We start from the raw sequence: 17,059 nt of genomic DNA, 5'->3' as shown, positions 1-17,059 counted from the left end.
CAATCAGCTTCCAGGTTTTGTTAATTGAACAAGCTGAAGTTAGAAGCTGATTGGCTACCATGTACAGCTGCACCAGATTTTGCACGCTCCAGTTTTAGTAAATCAACTCCAGTGCCTGATATACAGCTTGTTCAAAAGCAATGCATATCTCTCACTGTGGCCAAAAGCATCATGTCTGAGGGCTCTTGGAAGCTACAGTGCCCTGAAAAAAGTATTCATACCCCTTGAAACGTTTCACATTTTGTCATTTTACAACCAAAAACGTAAATGTATTTTATCTGATAGACCAACACAAAGAGGCACATGAATGTGATGCGGAAGTAAAGTGATAAATGATTTTCACATTTTTTTACAAATAAATATGTGAAAAGTGTGGCGTGCATTTGTATTCAGCCCCCTTTACTCTCATACCCCTAACTAAAATCTAGTGGAATCAATTGCCTTCAGAAGTCATTTAATCTTAGTATAAACACAGCTGTTCTGTGAAGCCCTCAGAGGTATGTTAGAGAACTTTAGTGAACAAACGGCATCATGAAGACCAAGGAACACTCCAGACAGGTCAGGGATAAAGTTGTGAAGAAGTTTAAAGCAGGGTTATAAAAAATTTCCCAAGCATTGTTCAATCCATCATCCGAAAATGGAAAAAAAAAAAAAAGTAGTATGGCACAACTGCAAACCTACCAAGACATGGCCGTCCACCTAAACTGACAGACCGGGCAAGGAGAGCATTAATCAGAGAAGCAGCCAAGAGGCTCATGGTAACTCTGGAGGAGCTGCAGAGATCCACAGCTCAGGTGGGAGAATCTGTCCACAGGACAACTATTAGTCATGCACTCCACAAATCTGGCCTTTATGGAAGAGTGGCAAGAAGAAAGCCATTGATGAAAGAAAGCCATAAGAAGTCACAGCAAACATGCGGAAGAAGGTGCTCTGGTCAGATGAGACCAAAATTGAACTTTTTGGCCTAAAAGCAAAACACTGTGTGGCGGAAAACTAACACTGCACATCATCCTAAACACACCATCCCCACCGTGAAACATGGTGGTGGCTGGATCATGTTGTGGGGATGCTTTTCTTCAGCAGGGACAGGGAAGCTGGTCAGAACTGATGGCAAGAAAGATGGAGCCAAATACAGGGCAATCTTAAAAGAAAACCTGTTAGAGTCTTCAAAAGACGAGACTGGGGCGGCGGTTCACCTTCCATCAGGACAAAGACCCTAAACATACAGCCAGAGCTACAATGGAATGGTTTAGATCAAAGCATATTCATGTGTTAGAATGGCCCAGTCAAAGTCCAGACCTAAATCCAATTGAGAAACTGTGACAAGACTTGAAAATTGCTGTTCACAGACGCTCTCCATCCAATCTGACAGAGCTTGAGCTATTTTGTAATAGTGCAAATAGTGCTATGTGCAAAGCTGGTAGAGACATCCCCAAAATGACTTGCAGCTGCAATTGTAGTGAAAGGAGGTTCTACAAAGTATTGACTCAGGGGGGCTGAATACAAATGTACCCCACACTTTTCATATATTTTATTTGTAAAAAGATTTTGAAAACCATTTATCATTTTCCTTCCACTTTACAATTATGTGCCAATTTGTGTCGATCTATCATATAAAATCCCAATAATATACATTTAGGTTTTTGTTTGTAACATGGCAAAACGTGGAACATTTCAAGGGGTATGAATACGTTTTCAAGGCACTGTAAAAGACTTAAAAAGTGTTTCCAATAAATGTTAAATAAACACCATGGCTCTAACCCAGAGTCAAAAATGGCTGTTGTCACAAACACGCATGGGTTATACTATGCATATCTATCACAGTAAGGCCACTGAATACTTAAATCGGATTTGAGGTGCAGCAGCAAAAAAAAAAAAAAAAAGAAGTTTTTCTTCGTTTTCGGCTATAAAATGTTGTAAATAAGTAAGTTTTCTCCTTCACAGACGGGCACTGACAGGCACCAGTGTTAATTTAATCGACTAAAACATTTTAGTCGACTAAATGAATACTATTTTAGTCGACTAAAATACGACTAAAACAACTGAAATGACTAAAATACTACTAAAACTAAAATGGCATTTTAATCAAAAGACTAAAATGGGACTAAAACTAAAATGCCATTTTAGTCAAAGGACTAAGACTAAAACTAAATTGAAATTTGACTTCAAAATGAACACTGGTCTGTAGTGCATGTTCATACCTCAATACCCTAAATAACATATTAGATTTTTCACTCCAGCAGCATATAATGAGTTTGGAAATTGTAGATAAACATTTAACTAATGCATTACAATTTAATTACACCCATTAGATTTTAGACGACCAAAATGAGTTTTAGTCGACCAAAATGTACTGGAGATTTAGTTAGACTAAATACGACTAAAAGAATTGCAGAAGACTAAAATGGGACTAAAACTAAAATGCCATTTTAGTCCTAAGACTAAAACTAAATAGAAGTTTGCTGCTAAAATTAACACTGACGGGCACTGATATGCAACACTGACAGGCATTACTGATGGGCACTGATTGGCATCTGTGATGGGCACTGATTGGCATCTGTGATAAGCACTGATAGGCATTACTGATGGGCATGTGTGATAAGCACTGATGGGCATTACTGATGGGCACTGAATGGCATGTGTGATGGGCACCTCTGCTGGGCACTGTGCTGATTATCAGTGCAGCCCCCTCGTCAGGAGAGCCGCTGATCGCCTCTCCTCTACTCGTACCTTATCAGTGCCAACTGAAGAAAGCCGATTACCTGCACTTCTTGGTTACCGCTATGATCAGCTGTCATTGGTCACAGCTGATCACATCCAGGGGTGCGCGAGCTGCTTATCCTGCTAGACATCATATGGTGCCCAGTCAGGATAACTGATCCCCCGACCGGCTGTCATTCTGCTATAGGCCGGGCGGGATGTGGTTAATGTGACATGAGCAGTAAAAATGCTACCTGTTGGGTTTTACAACCTGGGGAACAAAAATACAGTGGATGAAGGTGGTGTAGATTATAGGCAAGGAGCAAGATTAGCCAGGCTGATTAACCACTTCAATACCAGACACACCTTCCTGCCCAAGCCAATTTTCAGCTTTCAGCGCTGTCGCAATTTCAATGACAATTGCGCGGTCATGCTACACTGTACCCAAACTAAATTTATTATTTTGTTTCCACAAATAGAGCTTTCTTTTGGTGGCATTTGATCACCTCTGCGGTTTTTATTTTTTGCTCAACTAATAAAAAAAGACTGAAAAAAACCCACGTTTTTCTTTGTTTCTGTTAAAAATTTTTGTAAATAAGTAAGTTTTCTTCTTCAGTGACGGGCACTGATAAGGCGGCACTGATGGGCACCAATGAGGTGGCACTGGTATGCGGCACTGGTGGGCACTCATAGGCAGCACTGATGGGTACTTATGGGTGGCACAGATGGACACTGATGGGTGGCACTGTTGACACTGATGGGTGGCACAGATGGACACCGATTGGTGGCACTGATGACATTGATGGGTGGCATTGCTGGGCATCACTGCTTTATAATGGTGCCAGTCAGTGCCCATTTGTGGGCACTGATTGGCACAGATTGGGCCAATCAACGGCTTTTCCTATTGACATCGTGATCAGCCGTGATTGGACACGGCTGATCACGTGGTAAAGAGCCTCCGCCAGGGGCTCTTTACCAAGATCGGTGGAGCGGTGTGTCAGACTGACACACCGCTCCACCGATCGCCGCGATGCGCACCCCCACGGGCGCGTGGCGGCCGTTATCCTGAAGCACGTCATATGACGCCCAGTCAGGGTAACTGAACCACCGCCTGGCCGTTAATCTGATATAGGCCGGGTGGGAAGTGGTTAAACACTTTGGGGTTGATTAACTAAAACTGGAGAGTGCAAAATCAGATGCAGCTGTGCATAGAAACCAATCAGCTTCCAATTTTTTTTTTTTTTTGTCAAAGCTTAATTGAACAAGCTAAAGTTAGAAGCCGATTGGCTACCATGCACATCTGCACCAAATTTTGCACTCTCCAGTTTTAGTAAATCAATCCCACAGGTTCCTAAAGGCCATCACATTTCACGCTGAGTCTGATCACAAGTCCGGCCACTCTTCCCACATAGGAAAGAAAATGGATCTGGGCTATTGTTCAGATATGTGAAATATTCAGACAGGACTGCGGCCAATCACAGCAGGCCCTGCCCCCGCTACATACATCTGTCAGGAATGAATCTCCAGTGCCAGACAACTGGATCAGACCGAAAGACAAAAACCACAAGAGGAAGTATAAAAATTCATTCCTTTTTAATAATTATCACTCCTCAAAGAACAACATAGTCCAGGTACTGAACATTCATCGCTCACGCATCGCTGTCACACACAATAAATCAAAACATTTTCTCCAAACACGTCATCCCCGACTCTCTTCACACCTGAAGTTTGGTCTGCGGAGATGAAGAGGCTTTCTAAACCAATCCAATGCTTGTGTTCAAATCCTAACTGAAAAATAACGTTTGGAATCTAAATGGCTGCTGGCTACTTGAAGCATTTTAAATACCTCAAATATGGAGGGTGTCGTTGTTGGCTGGCTTCTGGAAAATGCATGTTTGCTTGGCTGTCTATAGCTGCAATACTTTGAGCCACAATACTTACAGCAAAATGCAGAACTCTATTTAGGAACCTAAGTAGGTCAGAGTCTTGGAAAATAAAAAGGTTAACTTGCACATAATAAAAGTATCAGGGCTGCTTTTAAAATGAACCAGCTGCACATACTCATTATCTTTATGCTCCTTCATTGATCCGTTTAGTCACTGAGAACAAAGACAGCAAGCCTTGTGTAAGCTCCAAGTCATGACCTGGAGCTTACACAGAGCTCAAGACTTTATACCCAAACGAGATAAAACTGGGCGCCTGAGCAACCAATCGCCCAGCCCTAGTGATTTAGATTGAAAATTACAAATGCCACATGCCGTATACATATACAGTATAGGTTTCCTTTGTAACAAAGCAACAAGTCACCCAGCCCTAGTGATTTAGATTGAAAATTACAAAAGCCACATGCCGTATACAGTACAGCGTCACCCTCAAGTCACCAGATTCCAATGAGTATAAAAAGAAGTACGAGCTCTTGCTGGAAGGACGGGATCATTCCTTCAGGTAGAAGTGCATTTTCTCATGTATGGTTTTACGGTCGGGGTTCAGTCTCTTCAGAATCTGGGCCAACACGTTCACGGTCTGCTCGCTGCTCAGTCCTGTCTTCTTGGTCTGGAACTTTTTCAGCAAGTCTTTTGTGGTCATTGGCTTGCGGGTCAAGTACCTCCGAACGGCCTCTTCCGTAAGCTGGACGTCCCTGGAAATAGAAGAAAAATGTTTAAAGCGGGACTCCAGCTTTCGCGGTTTCTGTCCAATCTTTTTCTTGGTGGAAAATGGCTTCTCTAACGTCCTCCCCCTCCTCTCCCAACTGTGAGCTTCAGAATTTTTATTGAAGAGATTTGCAACAGGCACACTTCCCTGTGAGTCTGACAACAAGCCTCCCAGAAGACCCACTGATCATCATAGACAGGCCCACCTAGGCTTTATGGAGTATCAACCCACAGCTGCTGTGTTCTATGTGGTGCACACAACTTCCAAAGAGCCAGTTTTATCTGCATAAGAAAAGGGTTAGCTGCAGAGCCTCTCTGTGCCCAATGAATCATGGGACTCTGGAGTTCTTCCTCAGCAGCTAGTATGTTGAGGAGTGTCTTTTGGTGTGCAAAGTGATCTGGGTCACAAACCCTGCAACACACAGCATCTGGTCTAGTGTCTTATATGGTTCCCTTGATGTCTGCAAATTGTCAATCACTGTTGCAGTGATGTGCGGGCTCCACTTGACTCCTCCCACTAGCACATGCACTGCAGGATGGAAAAGCAGATTGATGGTCATATAAGCCCCCTTTCTCTACAACCTGAAGGCAGAAAACCTCAGATAACTGGTAAATAAATGGCATAAAGCAGGTGGGGAAGGAGAGGAGGTAGATAACAGACCTTTGTATCCATGACTCTGCACTCTCTGGTGTTTCCCGTCTCCTCCATGATGTAATTTACATGCATGCTATATTTTACTTCCCAATATGCATTTTCCCAATGGGTAATTCAATGTCTTTTAAGAAGTCTTTCTGGGTGCATGCTGTAATTTCACATAAAAAGGTATTTGACATGCATTACAAGGTTTACGTTGACCAAACATGCAAGTCAGAACGTACAACCTCCTTTAGTTCTACCAACTATAAAGTACAAGGTCCTGCCTGATTAACTACAACCTTAATGGATTGTTTAGAGAGTCTTTTACATCAGATCTAAAAAGGAGACTGTAGAGAACTTGCACAAACATGTATGGGCAGCTTTACATGCCAAGATGTGCCACCACCTCAAGATCATAGCTTATGCACAGACATGCAGGTACTTCTATTAAGCAAGCGGAGATCGGCCGTATCGAAGACTGCTGCTGTACTGCAAAAAACTGCACTCAGAACAGCGTTTAGCAGACTATTCCCCTGCAGCATGTCCTCAGTGTCTCCACACCATGTTTCCTTATGAAAAAACACGGCGTCTGGAAGTGCGTCATGTGACTTCCGGTGCCGCGTCACCGGAAGTCCTCTGACGCCATCTTGGTACACCGCAATGAAGCACTAGAACACAGTTCCACATAGCAGAGCTGGGGAAAAAATGGAAGGGAGTTGCCACTACTCACATCACCAGGTAGGAAAGTAACCCTTAGAAATAGGGAACCCTTCTGGTAAAGTACGGACTATCATCCAGGACTTGGCCACAACTAGTCCTGGGTGAAACCAGAGAGGGGGGTCCACCAACCACAGTTACCAGACCTTAAGAAAACAAAAAAAACGTGTCGGTGCTCCTGGAGGGTCTGGAAACACAAAACAACTGAGGGTCAGAAGAAAAGGGAGGGGCCTTTTAAATTGTTTCTGATTTGTGTTTCCTGTAGAGGACGGAGCCAATCATCTCTCAAGTAGCTGTCCTGGAAGGTGAGGGGGGAAATCCTATTATATTCCAGACTGTGAAACCTAAATGAACAGAGCTTGCTTAATGAATGTCTATTGTCTGCTCTCAACAATGACTGACGAAGTGGGAATTTATTGCTCTTATGTCAGTATATACAATTTCGCTTGGACTGTACATATTTTTTATTTTTTAATTCACTGTTATGGAGAACAATGATGCTTAATGCCTGCTGAGAAAAAGTCTGTTGACAAAGTAGCTTTACACTGAAATAAGAACAGCAAAGCAGAACTGCTGTGCTGCACTAGTAAACAGGAAGCACAACGTGGAATAAACAAGTATGGGTTGCCTACATGTACAATTACTATAACAAACTATCCATGAAGACAAGGTGCAAGTGGTTGTAACCCAAAAAAGAAAAAAAAAAGAGGCTCCTGTCCCTTTAAGGCATGAGCTATAGCAGTGCTTTTGCCATGCCAATTGTCCCTTTCTATGTTGTACAATACCTGGTTGATCCTGCCTGCTCCCGTCTCCCCCTCTGTAAACTGACCACGCTTATGACTGCTGATCCCTGATAGCATGGTCAGTTTACATCCCTCCGTCATCTTGCTGTGCATTTAGCATCTCTGCATCTCCCCTACTCCCCTCCCTCTCTCCCTGTATTTCTATACTTTGTGTGAGAGCCAATCTCCTCCCCTCTCCTCCTGACTTGATTAAGTATCCTGCTGCAGCTGCTCCTCCCCTTTGGTAAAGTGTAAAGTAACATCTATTTAATAATTTTATCCTCTCTGTTGTTTCAGGAACCTAGCAAGTACAGTGTGTGTGTTTTTTTTTTTTTAATTATAAAAGCTAAGTATCTTCTTTACCTAGGGCTGCTGTGTGGTCACATGTCATCCCTCTGCCAGCTTACATACGTCAGAGGGGAATCTCAGCCCCTCCCACTGTACTCCTTTAGATCGGGAAGGAGAGCAGAGGAAGGACATGTGACCACACAAAAGAGCTGGGCAAAAAAGGGATTTAGCTTTATAATTTTTTAAACAAAACACACACACACACACACACTGTATTTAATGTTCCTAAAACAGAGAGGATACAAGAATAGATGTGACTTTACAACCACTTTAAAGCTGAAATTGAATCTGCTAATATTGTTGCTTTCCTGATCTCTCCTCGTCCACATCCCCCATCAACATGCAAATGTTTTTTTTATTAAAACCTCCATTTTCATTATAGACCTGATTTTAGATCCAGTGGCAATGTACGTAGATCATGCCTAGTGGGAGGGTCAAGCAGGGTGCTGTACATGGCCTCCTGAAAATCACAGCATCTTGCCTCCAGTATCCTCTCAAGAGCCCTCAGCCCTGATGCAAGCAATGGGCTGGCTCTTGGGAAGCGTTTTATAAATATTAAAATGCCTTTATGGGTGCATGTCAGTTTGAGGGAATGGATGTTTCTAAGCAGACTATAGCATGCAGACCACCCTAGTAAATGCCCACATTTGAGGCTGAGCCTCAGTTATTGAAATAATCTAAATCCAATGAATAAATAGGTGGGCTAGGGAGTCAGGCTTGGTTAAAAAACGGCTAGATGATGCCGGATGTTCCCCAGCCAGGAAATCAGGCGGCTCGACCTGCTTCTATGCAGTGGAATCAGAGTAAGCAATTTTAGTAGAGGAAAGGAGCCGGTACACCTGTGCAAGACTGAAGGGAAGGCTGGCATTTTGGACCTTAAATCGTTACCCAAAAAGATTTACATTAAAGTGGATGTAAACCCTCACATATACCCAGTGAAGTGAACAGCCTCAGATGATACACAGGGATGAAAGAAATCTCCCTACATACGTTTTACATGTATATCTTCAGTCTTCAGCTTTATATATATTCTTTAGAAAGTGCAGATCATGTCAAAAATCTTTCTCCATTATTTAAAATTATTATTTATTTAGGAGTCTGCACTTACACTGTGTGAGAGCTGAGTGGAGGAAAGGGGGACCAACCCCCCCCCCCCCCATAGGCAAAGGAATGAAGAAACACGCAGAGCTGTATTCTGAACAGACAAGCTCAGTGCTCATCACCCTCCCTGACACAAATTTTCAGCTAATGTTATTCTCATGTGTCAGAGAGCTTGTCAGAAGTGACTCTGCTGATAACAGAGGAACGGAGCACCAGAGAGAAACGCCACTTAGAGCTTTGGAGACAGACAAGTAAACACTACAGATATATGTGCTTAGTTCAAATTTCATAAATGGGGTATACAACCAATGTAAAGCGGAGTTCCACCCATTTCTGTGTTTATTAAGTCAGCAGCTACAAAAAAAGTGTAGCTGCTGACTTTTAACCGATTGCCGACCGCCTCGCGCAGATATACTGCGGCAGAAGGGCTCGTACAGGCAGAATCGCGTACCTGTACGTTCCCCTTTAAGGGGCGGCCAGCGGGGGCGCGCGCCCGCGGCAAGCTCCATGGGTTGGGTTGCGGGACTCGATCGCCGTGGGCATACCTGCGATCGCCTCACGGGGAGGAAGAACGGGGAGATGCTAATGTAAACAAGCATCTCCCCATTCTGCCTAGTGACAGTGTCACTGATCATAGCTCCCTGTCATCGGAGCAGAGATCAGTGACGTGTCACACACAGCCATGCCCCTCACAGTTAGAAACACGCCCCTAGGACACACTTAACCCCTACACTGCCACCTAGTGGTTAACCCCTTCACTGCCAGTGTCATTTACACAGGAATCAGTGCATTTGTATAGCACTGATTGCTGTATAAATGACAATGGTCCCAAAAATGTGTCAAAAATGTCCGAAGTGTCCGCCATAATGTCACAGTCACAATAAAAATCGCTGACCGCAGCCATTAAAAAAAAAAAAAAAAAAAAATTGTTAATAAAAATGCCATAAAACTATCCCCTATTTTGTAAATGCTATAACTTTTGCACAAACCAATCGATAATCGCCTATTGTGATTTTTTTTACCAAAAATATGTAGAATACGTATCGGCCTAAACTGAGGAAAAAAATTGTTTTTTTTTTATATATTTTTCGGGGATATTTATTATAGCAAAAAGTAAAAAATAATGCGTTTTTTTCAAAATTATCGCTCTTTTTTTGTTTATAGCGCAAAAAATAAAAAGCGCAGGGGTGATTAAATACCACCAAAAGAAAGCTCTATTTGTGGGAAAAAAAAGGAGGTCAATTTTGTTTGGGAGCCACGTCGCACGACCGCGCAATTTTCAGTTAAAGTGTTGCAGTGCCGAATCGCAAAAAGTGCTCTGGTCAGGAAGGGCGTAAATTCTTCTGGGGCTGAAGTGGTTAATAAACAGACACTCATCTGTCCCACGGTCCAGTGATGCGGCCGTCCGAAGCCTTGCTTCTCCCCGCAGAACCGGCATTGCAAGCATGGGCACCCGGCTGTGACAGCTTGCGGCTTCACAGCCAGATGCGCACTGCGCGACTTGCGCTACACGTTCTAAATGGCTAGGCAATCTTCTGGGACCTGTGACGTGTCCCATAAGATGGCAGAGAGGGAGGGGGGAAGAGGAGAACTTTCGCCCTGTGTCATGAGCGGAAGTGGGAGCTTGGTACCCACTCCTCCCCACCAACAAAAAATTACATGCCAAATGTGGCATGTCAGGAGTCCTTAGAGCAGAAGTTCCACTTTTGAGTGGAACTCCGCTTTAAGCACTCCTCTCACCCTTACATGCCACATTCTGCATGTCATTTTTTTGGGGGGGAGTGGGTGTTTAGTTTTGAGTGGGACTTCCTGTCCCACTTCCTGCTTCCGACTATGGGCCGCCTAGGCGACTCCTCCTCTCCCCTTAGATGCCCCCTCCCTCTCGGCAATCTTCTGGGATACGTCACAGGTCCCAGAACATTGCCTGTCCAGGCTAATGACCCCCTCTTTAAAAGGAATAGAATGGGGCCCTTGAAGACATGTCAAAACCTCACAAAAAATGTATGAGTGTTTTTCGTGTGACAGCGTGAGATACGTATGGCATTATTACTCACCCACTGCACGGCGTGGACTTTCCTGACTGCGGCTGTGGGGTTGATTTTCCAGATGTGCTCTGAGGCCCAGACTCCATTTTTAGGCGCTTTGCGGCCGGCGTATGAGGGAGCGCGCCACGTTTACCTAGTGGACAGAAATACAAGGTGGTGTTAGAAATGGGCAGCGGGGACAACTCAAGACTCGGACTGATGATCACAGCTTGCTGGACACACCTTGTTCCAGTTTGCTGGCTGCAGCTTTGAGAGTGTTGGAAGTGTTGGCGGAATCAGGAGACGGTGTACCAGGCCGACTGTTACCACGGGAGCTGTTGTTGGAGCCCCCCTTTTTATCTTTCTTCGGGGGAGTTTTCTTTTTCTAGGAAAGATGAGAAAACATGTCACAGCTTGAAGACGCAAAACAGAAGAGCATCTATAAAATACAGCTTTTCCTAGAGGAGCGATCACAAACAGAATTACAGAAACCAAGTAGGACAGGTAAGTGAGCCATCACTGACGACTTGTTTTTACCCCACCCAATGCAATTTCAGGTTGTTTCAGCCACTTTCAAAAACAAAACAATCTAGGTAACCAAACGAGTGGCCCAGTGAAGTATGATGCGATGCACTAGGTATTAACTGCTTGCCGACCTCCCCATAGCACATTTACTGCTCTGTGCTGTGCAGAATCACACACACATATATACGCACACACACAATATATTATATGTATATGTAAACAAAGCAGACTGCCATTCTGTCAGTACAGAAGGCATGAATCCTGTGTTTCTGTACAGCAGAAACACCAATTCATGTCTTCCACTAGTAAAAACACCTCCCCCACTGTAGTAAAGCACTGGTCAGGCACACAGTTAACCCCTTGATTGCCCCTGATGTTAACCTTCCCAGCCAGTGTCATTAGTACAGTGACAGTGCATGGTTTTAGCACTGATCACTGTATTAGTGGTCCACAAAAAAAAGTGTCATTTAGTGTCCGATTTGTCTGCCGCAGTATTTCAGCCTCGCTTGAAGTCGCTGATCACTGCCATTACTAGTAAGAAAATAAAATAAATAAAAATATCCCATAGTTTGTAGACGCTATAACGTTTGTGCAAACCAATCAATATATGCTTATTGGGATTTTTTTTTTTACCAAAAACATGTAGCAGAATACATATTGGCCTAAATAGATAGACAATTCAGTTGATAGACTGATCCTAGGATGATGTCGCTATGACGAAACGCGTCGGGACATGTTTTGAACCACTGGTCAGGTGAGATTTGGTGGTTAACCTATGTCCGCTGTGACTAGGTATCTCTGGCATCTGCACACCATACCAATGTGATTTTTATTTTGCCGCCTTGTAAGTGCATTACCATTAGGCCATGTGATTTTAATAAATCTAATGTTTGACATTATTATACTATTTTGAGTCTCATTTTCTTCCACGTATTGTGGATACCCTTGGGTCTCTGGATACTTGGAACGTTTCTGATGTGACATACTTGACCCTGAGGGGTTTACTGCTCTATATGCCAAACACGAGAGTGTGAGGCAATTAATGCTGGTGAGTTTACATCCAACTGGGGAGTGGAGACACGGTATTGATCACGTGGTGCGGTGTCGGATCAGTCCATCAACTGAATTGTCTATCATGAAGATACCACTCTGCCTTTTATTATCATAGTATATGGACTATTTCTTCCTATGTTTGCACAGTACCATCATTGGGTGTGTAATACTTATGTATGTGTTGTTACATTACTTAGCGCCACTATTTACCTTTTTAACTTATGTTTGGTAGATCTGTTTTATTATACTGTTCTCTTTGAAAAGGCTGCTCCATTCATACTGGTTTTCTTTGTGGCGCAGTGTTAAGATCTTAGATAGCGGCTCATTGCGAGATCTGATTGTGTATTCAATTAATGATGAAATTTGATTTTTTACATTATTTTATTGGATGTATTTTAGAGCAGAAAGTAAAAAATTGTTTTTTTATCAAAATTGTCGGTCGTTCTTTGTTTCAAAAAAAAAAAAAAAAAAAAAAAACGCAGAGGTGATCGAATACCACCAAAAGAAAGCTCTATTTGTGGGAAAAAAAGGACATACATTTTATTTGGGTACAGTGTTGCATGACCACCCAATTGTCAGGTAAAGTAACATAGTGCCGTATCGCAAAAAAATGGCCTGGTCATGAAGGTGGGTAAATATTCTGGAGGTCAAGTGGTTAAGCACAAGGATGACATTTTAGCTTAATTACTTGCTTACTAGGCACTTTCACCCCCTTCCTGCCCAGGCCAAATCTTTAGCTTTCAGCGCTGTCACACTTTGAATGGACAATTGCGCGGTCATGCAACACTGTACCCATATGAAATTTTTATCTTTTTTTTCACACAAATAAAGCTTTCATTTGGTGGTATTTAAATCACCACTGGGTTTATTTTTTGCTAAACAAAAAAAGACTGAAAATTTTGAAAAAAGAAAAAAAAAAAAAAACAATTTTTAATAGTTAGTTATAAAATTTTGCAAACAGGTAATCTTTCTCCTTCATTGATGTGCACTAATGAGGCTGCACTGATAGATGGCATGGATAGGCGGCACTGGTAGGCAGAACGGATGAGGCACTGATTGGCAGCACTGATAGCTGGCACTGCTTAGCAGTGCCGATATGCACTGGTAAGGCGGCACTGGTAGGCAGAACTTATGATGAGGCACTGATAGCTGGCACTGGTGGGCATTGATAGGTGGCACTGTGTCGCAGTGCTGATATGCATTGGTAGGTGGCACTACTTGGTCTGGAGTGTGCGGGACCGATGTCCTGTTTACTCCAGACAGTAATCGGCTGTTTTTTTTTTTTTTTTAAAAGCCGATTACTGACACCATTTACATGTGATCAGCTGTCATTGGCTGACAGCTGATCACATGATAAGGGACCGGAATCAACCCCTTACTCCGATCTGTGATCAGCCGAGTCTTCATGACTCAGTGATCACAGAGCGAGCGGCGCACGCCCCACAGGGGGCTCGCAGGCAGCTCATGCACGGGAGGATGTACAAGGACGTCTTACCGGCAATTTGTAGCCGTCTTTCAAATATAGCGTAGGCGGGAAGATATATATATATTTTTAAGAAAAACTACCTTCAACATCTGCCTCTAATTTAATAAGTGATACCTGCATAAAAAGAGCGGAGGAAGCCTCTTTGTCAATATCACTGTCATCTGATGTGTCCGATTCCTCACTGCTATCTGTGGTAGAAAAACAGAAAGTGCCATTAGAGACTTAAACCCCCCACCCCCCCCCAAAGTGTTCCGGGGAGACTTATCCCCAGCCTCACCTCTCTTCCTCTTCCGTTCCTGAGGTGTGGAGGCTTTCTTCTCTTCATCCTCTTCCTCCTCCACCTTCTCCTCTTCGCTCTCCTCGCTACTCTCGCTTGCCTCATCAATCCCTATCGACATTTAAGCAGAATTCCAGCCAAACAGCACAAACAAAATATATAAGCTTGTCTTGCCTACTATTACATTTGTAATGCTTGTTGCCTACTTCAAGAGGGGGACACCTCTTTTGATTAGTGCAGCTTTCTGTGTCACTTTTCTATGAGTAAACTCACTGCATAAGAAATTGTCATTGTCACACTGGTAGCTGCTCCCTGAAAACATCCCAGGAAAACCTCCCTCAGACACAAGTAATCCATTAGGTGTTGGGTTCACAGCACTTTTCCGTACAGCAGGGTGCCACCTGCTCCCGTACAGCCCAATTGGTTCACAGCTCATACAATGGAGCCTTTGTAGCTCACAGGGGAGATTTCTCCCCTAATATTTCTTTACCTGGTATTTTTTTTATTACATTTCTTTGCCTAAATCCCCCTGTAAAATGACACACCACCCATTCAGGACAGAATCTTTTTAACCACTTCAATTCCAGTGACGTACCCATACGGCGCTGGAGTTTGCATAGTTATACCAGGATGATGCCTGCAACTACAATGCCAGACATCGCATTGCTGTGTAGATCACATGCAAAGTCTGTGCGATGCGAATTCAGCCATGCAAACTTTATGGCTGAATTTGCATTGCATTTGGACCAAACTCATGAAGGACCCTTTTTTTTGTCAACACCGGAATCGGATCGCATGGGTTTTGCAAACTGATTGTCGGGTGTCGTTAACATACACTCCGCAGTCAGTTTGCATGAACAGGTTGCGATTTTGATGCGGTGAGGCTTTGCAGCAAATTCGCACCGCATCTAGTGTGAAGGTCTGCTCTCGTGTAAAAAAAATCCTAGCGGCTAATTGGCTACTGGATTGCTTTTACAAGCAGCGGGAGGGGACATTCCCCCTCCCCCGTGGCTTTGCCAGGATCTACCATAACACTGGGGTTCCTGAACGACCAGCCAACACTTCCACCGGCTGATCATCGAGCCCAACAAAGACTGGATCGGCTTTGTTGGGCTCTATGATATAGTAAAATTGAAGCTATGACGTCACATCATCAATGGAAAGCATTTGGATCACACTGATCTTGGTGTGATCAAATGCTTACAGAGGCAGAGGGAGGGATCTGGTGGTCTTATAGACCCCACATCTCTAGAGCTCTCCTTAAAGAGAATCTGTCACATGCCTATTGCTGTCACAAGGGAGGTTTACATTCCTTGTGACAGCAAAAAAAAAATCAGGAGTTACGTATCGGAAACGTCTTTTTCCAAGAGTCTTTCAGGACAGCCACCTTTGAGAGACCTCGGCTCCTCCCTTCACAGGAAACACTGCCTTCGCTTCAAGATTTAAGCCCCTCCTGCTACACTGGACCCTCAGTCTTCTAAGAGTACCTCCGGCCAGCTGGGGAGACACAAGAACATGTCATACACATAACTTTTAATCCTTCTGACTGTTTCCCTGTCAGGGACTTCATTAGCATGTTGGGGAATTGAACCAGCAACCCCAGTGCTGCTAGACCAAATTGCTACCCACTTAGCCAGTGGGCAGCCTCCTTATTGCAAACACATTTTTCGGGTGGGTATCGGTGCTGTGCTGAAAGACTCCTGGAAAAAGACGTTACCGGTACGTAACTCTGATTTTCCATAAACATCTTTCAGGACAGTCACCTTTGAGAGGACAAATGAGCACCCAAACCTAGGGTGGGACCACGGCTTGTAAGATCCCCTTTTCCCCCAAAGGTCCGATCCTTAGCGATCCACAGGTCCAACCTGTAGTGTTTGGCAAAAGTGCTATGACCTTTTAACATCTAACTTATGTTCACCCACAGGATTCGAACAGAAAGTTGGCAAAATAATTTCTTGGCCTCTGTGAAACTTCGAGGCCACCCTCTTAAAAAAAAAAACCTGGTACGCAAATATTTGTAGAAAAGGGGGCCCCGATTGGAAATGCGTAGCAGCTGTTGAAAATGTCTCCGGTAGATGGAGCGCGTTTCCCTTTTCTTGCTACTTATCAGGGCTACCACCCCATCCGAGAAGCTCTTGCCTTTAGCATTTCTTCCTTGGAAGCCATGCAGGGAGAATCCACAGCTCCACCTGGGGACAGCAGAATGGACCCCAAAATGAAGGTCCTCTCGAATTGGCAGCATCCAGGAAGGTTAAACACCAGATTGTACCGGCTTGGGAAACACAGCCACCTGGGCCAATGGCAGTGCAATGAGAATAAGAGACTTAACCTTGGTTTGAAGATAAATAGGAGCAGGTCGTCCAGATAATTGAAATGCCCAAGAGTCGCATGCCTTCCCTGGTTCTGTCAGCCTGAGAAACTTTTGACAGCTGTCCACCATGGGAATGTGCAGACTGAGTCCATACAGAGCCTTCTGCAAATTATTCTGTTCCCCCAGGCCCTGAATTTAGGGAAGTCCCTGAGTCAGGAGTTATGTTTAACAACAGAGGAAGAACAGACCTTCTCTATATGAAGTGGCGCATTTGGGGTGCGAACCCAGAAATTCAGTGCTGGTAGGCAGAAATGCTAACCCATTAGCCACTGTTCTGCCACTTTTATCCCTCTGGTGATGGAGTGATAACAGCTTCTACTCCTGGATTCCCAGGGTGGCTCCCAGGGTGGCTCCCAGGGAGATCCTCCACCTCCTCCAGGGAAGGCT

The 17,059-nt window shown here is 43.9% G+C and overlaps 1 protein-coding gene across 1 annotated transcript in view; it reads right to left on the bottom strand.

The window, feature by feature from the left end:
- Positions 1-4,274: 4,274 nt before the first annotated feature.
- GTF2F1 (general transcription factor IIF subunit 1) overlaps positions 4,275-17,059 on the bottom strand; it is a 38,624-nt gene continuing 25,839 nt past the window's right edge. The window contains exons 10-14 of the mRNA XM_073622747.1: positions 14,302-14,412; positions 14,139-14,212; positions 11,204-11,345; positions 10,991-11,114; positions 4,275-5,338 (exon numbers count right to left, since the gene is read on the bottom strand). Coding sequence (XP_073478848.1) covers positions 5,134-5,338; positions 10,991-11,114; positions 11,204-11,345; positions 14,139-14,212; positions 14,302-14,412 — 656 coding nt within the window. The 3' untranslated portion in view covers positions 4,275-5,133. The remainder of the gene's footprint in view (positions 5,339-10,990; positions 11,115-11,203; positions 11,346-14,138; positions 14,213-14,301; positions 14,413-17,059) is intronic.

This window comes from Aquarana catesbeiana, linkage group LG03, assembly GCF_042186555.1.
Source record: "Aquarana catesbeiana isolate 2022-GZ linkage group LG03, ASM4218655v1, whole genome shotgun sequence".
NCBI classification, from domain to species: domain Eukaryota; kingdom Metazoa; phylum Chordata; class Amphibia; order Anura; family Ranidae; genus Aquarana; species Aquarana catesbeiana.
Note: the sequence above shows the minus strand (reverse complement) of the source record. Positions and strands in the feature narration are given on the sequence as shown.